The sequence below is a fragment of the Populus euphratica genome, unplaced genomic scaffold (genome assembly GCF_000495115.2).
Source record: "Populus euphratica unplaced genomic scaffold, PopEup_1.0 scaffold3865.1, whole genome shotgun sequence".
NCBI lineage: Eukaryota > Viridiplantae > Streptophyta > Magnoliopsida > Malpighiales > Salicaceae > Populus > Populus euphratica.
The window spans coordinates 4,262-8,981 of NW_011503672.1; the positions used below are offsets into that span (position 1 = coordinate 4,262).

At 34.1% G+C, this 4,720-nt stretch overlaps 1 protein-coding gene across 2 annotated transcripts; it reads right to left on the reverse strand.

The window, feature by feature from the left end:
* Positions 1-2,910: 2,910 nt before the first annotated feature.
* LOC105119894 (thaumatin-like protein 1) lies at positions 2,911-4,259 on the reverse strand. Of its 2 annotated transcripts, none has more exons than XM_011018085.1 (2): positions 4,157-4,259; positions 2,911-3,797 (listed from the first exon to the last, which is right to left on the reverse strand). In XM_011018085.1, the coding sequence occupies exons 1-2, from the start codon at positions 4,212-4,214 to the stop codon at positions 3,118-3,120; spliced, it is 738 nt and encodes a 245-aa protein (XP_011016387.1). In that variant the 5' UTR covers positions 4,215-4,259; the 3' UTR covers positions 2,911-3,117. The 2 variants fall into 2 exon arrangements, with proteins under 2 accessions (XP_011016387.1, XP_011016386.1); XM_011018084.1 differs by having other exon boundaries at positions 2,911-3,812.
* Between the last annotated feature and the right edge of the window lie 461 nt (positions 4,260-4,720).

Below are 4,720 nucleotides of genomic sequence, written 5' to 3' on the forward strand. Positions count from 1 at the left end.
AGATTATAAATTGTTAACATGATCACATTAGTTATCTTATTGGATTAATGCTAATACTTGTAAATCTCGTCAAGCATTCATGATTATAACTTATGTTAACAACAAATCAAGTTTCTTTTATAGCTTAGGTGTCGGTTATACCATACAGTGTGGGCTATGAGAGTGCCAAGTATTTGTTATACCAAGTGTTATATAACATAAATTTAGATTAGTCATTTAACAAGTAAAGTATTAAAGAATGAACAAGATAATAAATACAAAACATGTTAGTATCAAATATAAAAGTCCATATTAAGTTTACACTATACTTATTCTTACACCATTAGTGTAACCTTTTCACCTTGACATAACTAACTTAGCTAGACATAATGAAAGAAAACAAAATAGATAAACAAAATAAGAACATAAAACCTAACTAAGCAAAGGAAAGGAAATGAAAGGCATAAACTTAATATTAATGAAAACAAAGCATAAAAAATACAAAGAGAGAAAGGAAGAGCATGATCTTGATCTGAACACCAAGATGCCTAAATGCATGGCAAATGCCTCCTTTTATAGGCCAAAATTGGGAACTATTGATTTGATGACTAATTGATAAGTGGGTGGCCAACTTTTGACTTGGTGACAATCCTTATCTTCTCTTGTCTGCCCAAAACGTCAGCCAACTCTTGACTTGGTGACAATCCTTATCTTCTCTTGTCTGCCCAAAACGTCATTGATAACGTTAAAATTGGAGCCACGTGAAAACATAAAAGTTGTAGGAAATTGTCTCAGCTTTCTTGTGTAAAAAATTCAACTCATTTGGACTTCTAGAACTCCAGATATGGCAAAATACTGAACAGTGCTTGGGCTGGAGGATAGATTCGGGCTTCTTTGTTGTTGCTACAATTTGGACTTGAAAATGGCCTTTTTAGATCTTGGGCTCCTATGAAAGTTGTAGGCCTATGTCTTACCTTTCCATCCATATAAAGTAGACCTAAATCTGAGATCTATAGCTCCAGATATAATCCAATTATCGAACAGTATTCCGGTTTGGATTGCACCGACATCTCTTTTCTAATTTTGGTCATCTTTTTGCCCTTGCAATTTAAGTTCTTAAAATCATCAATCAATCCTTTCATTTATGTGATAGGCCTGCATTTAAAATGAACATTTACCACAAAGTAAAGGTATCTTATATTATGAGATATATTATTATAAAACATGCTTTAGTTAAGGAGTTATTGATACTTCAAGTGCAAAATAATGATATAAAACCTTGATAAAAATGCACTTTTAAGTACTAATCAATAAGGCACATCTAGTTTCTAGAGGTTTCACTCAGCAAGAAGGTATTGATTACTCTGAAAACTTTAGTTCTGTTATCAAACAGGTGACCATTAGATTTGTCTTCTTCATTGCTATTTTGTGTGATTGGAAAATTCATTAGCTTGATATCCATAATGCCTTAATGGTGTTCTTGATGAGGAGATCTACATGAAACAACCTCTAGGTTTTGTTAATTCTGTTCTCCCCTCTCATGTATGTCGATTGCATAAGTCTCTATATGATTTAAAACATGTTCTACGGGCTTAGTACACTCATCTGAATGATTTCTTGTTATTTATTGGTTTCTGTGCCTCTAAGGTGGATACCTCATTGTTTATCTTCTCTATTGGTACTGATATGTGTTATCTTCTGCTCTACATTGATAATATTTTACTTACGGGTAGCAAGTCTCTTATGCTCTAATGCCTCATAGCTACTAAGCTTAGAATTTAAGCTTCGTGACTTGGGTTCTATTCGTTATTTTTTTGGGTATTGATGTTTAGCCTACTGGTATGGTTCTTATGCTCCAATAGCATAAATATACATTTGATATCCTCACTCAAGCTGGTATGTTATCTTGCAAACATGTTGATACTCCTATCTCTACATCCAAAGCTACCATTCATCTAAATCCCTTGTTTTCTGATGCTACATGCTTTCATTAAATTTTGGGTGCTCTTTAATAACTCACTTTTACATGCCCAGATATTTGTTTTGTTGTTAATAGAGTCAGTCAGTTTATGCATACTCTTACAGATTATCGTTGGGCTGCTGTTAAACACATATTGCGTTATTTTAGGGGTACGACATCACATGACCTACATATTACTCGCAGTTCTTCATTTGCCTTACATGGTTTTACATATGGAAATTGGGCAGACAATGTTGATGATAGAAAATATACAACAGTTATTTTGTGTTCTTTGGTTAGACATCGATTTCATGGAAATCAAGTAAGCAACATACAGTTGCTCACTCTTCTACTAAAACTGAGTGCAAAACCTTAGCCAATGGCTTTGCTAAGGTTATTTGGTTAAGTATTTATTAACAGATCTCCAGATTTCGTTTGCTTCTGCTCCTATCATCTAGTGTGACAACCTTAGTGTTACTTATTTTTCTGAATCCTATTTTTTATGCTCGCACAAAACATGTTAAGGTTGATTATTATTTTATCCGAGATAAATTTGCGAAGAAAGAGATTTATATTCGTTTTATTTCATCTCGGGATCAACTTGCAGATGTCTTCACTAAGCCACTTCCTACTGCTTTGTTTACTGCTTTTTAGTTTAAGCTTTGGGTTGATTCCCTACCCTCAGCTGAAGGGGGCATATATAGAATGTACCTATATAAAAATTATTGTAGTCATACTCTTATGTGGTAACTTCAACCATTACTATTATGTATTGCTCTACATATATATATATATATATATATATAATACTCTTATGTGATAACTTCAACCATTACTGCCCTACACACACACACACACACACACACATATATATATATATATATATATATATATAGAATGTTGGTTAACCAATAAATTAATCCTCCTAATTATTCTTAACTTTCACTAACGTATAAGTGAAGGATTACCAATGAACTGAAAATATCGTTAATTGATAATGAATGGCATACAGTTTTACCATATCAACGGCATGAAAATTGATAATCGATCCTTTTGGGATATGTCAATCCCAAATCTATTATTCCATTTATTTATTAATTGTCATAAAAACATTTATTAAATGTGTTGTCATCCAACTCTTTCCATAAAAAGAAAGAGTTGTGAACCACGACATTTGATCATGGACAAAAGGTAATCAAATAGCTGCCTCCACTAGGACAAGTAAACGTGCTCGATTTATCATCATAAGCATAACTATAAGCTTGAGGACACTGCTGCTTGAAAGTCATTGAATATTGGTTAGGAGGACATGTGTCAGGTGTATTATACTCTCCTGTGCAGCAGTACTGCGGCTGGTTAAATGCCAAACACGCACTCTTGCAGGCAATCACAGTCCCATCTGATCCTCTCACTGCTAAACTAGGATCACAAACAGCATTCACGTTAGCTGCACAGCTTGTAGAAGGGCAGCCAGTAGAACCTCCTTGCGGGGTTACCGAAATTGGGATGTTAAAGCCATCAACAAGGCTTATATCGTAATAATCTTTCCCACCATCACCGCTTAGAGTAAATTCTGCCAATGATGCTGGTGGGATTGCACCGGCTCCATTGCATTCTATGACACCAGAGGCACAGTCAGCAGTAGCACAAACAAACTTTCCCGAGGCATCTGTAGAGCATTGCGTTCTGGCCCACAAGCGGCCAGACCAATTGACAGGGACACTCAGCGAAGATGAAGCACCCGTTGCCAATGTGAAGCCAGTTGAAGATAAAGACGGACCGCCAGCAGCCGTCAGAATTCCTGGCCAGACTGTGTATGGACAGTTGTTTGTGAAGTGGAAAGTCACAGATTGAGCTCCTGCATGCGGGCAAGCTGCGCAAGATTTATTTTTGTTGATATCAATAATTAAATCTTGGTCAGTTCAAAGATAACATAATTCAATATTTAAAATCTTGTATTAATTCACTTATTTTTGTTTTAAAAATGTAACATAACCCAGGTTTTTGTTTAATTTTTTTTTTCTTTTTTGTTTTTTATCTGGAAACTCCCTCCTGGATAAGTTTATTGGATTCACGAAATCCATTGAATAATGAAAACTAATTAATATTGCATATTTAAACACAAAATATATATGTAGAATAATCAAAGTGAATAATATGCATAATAGAGTTTTCCATGCAAGAATCTAATGTATGTAATATTGTAAAACTACTTGCCATAGAGGAAGATGACGAGGGTGAAGGTAATTATAGCAAAGGGCATACGACTCCCCATTGCCGAGATGCGTCGAGTTAACACTTTTTTAGTATCTTTTAAGAGATTTGAGGCAAGCAAGAAACACTCTATATTTTAAAAATATTATGAAATGAGCAGACTTAATAAATAGTGTTAAATTTGCAGACTAGTAAACAGAATTTTAGGAACGTTCTGCTTCTCACGTCAAATGAAAGCAACACCCATCTGAATATTGAATGTAACTCTGGTCCAGCAGACGAGCCGTGATGAATGTGACACTCTTCAAAATTATCACACCGTTACGAATGCGAGATTCTTCAAAATTAAAGAAAAAATAAATCACCACTATTAATTAAAAAATTTAAAATTCAAAAATAAATACTGATTAGAGATTTACACAATGAACTAGTTAAGTCTAAGAAAAATCGATATCATTCTTATCGTATCCTTTGAAATGAAAAGTTACCTCCACGATGCATTTAAAAAAAGTTATCCCATGCATAATATTAATTATCTCAATTTATTTCTAATTTTTTTGTGATTTA

What these genes read in the sequence shown, in the direction of transcription:
- LOC105119894 (XM_011018084.1), bottom strand. Translation starts at nt 4,214, where the DNA reads ATGGGGAGTCGTATGCCCTTTGCTATAATTACCTTCACCCTCGTCATC. An exon ending in CCTCGTCATCTTCCTCTATG is followed by an intron (nt 3,813 to 4,156) that starts GCAAGTAGTTTT and finishes AATCTTGCGCAG; the next exon opens with CTTGCCCGCATGCAGGAGCT.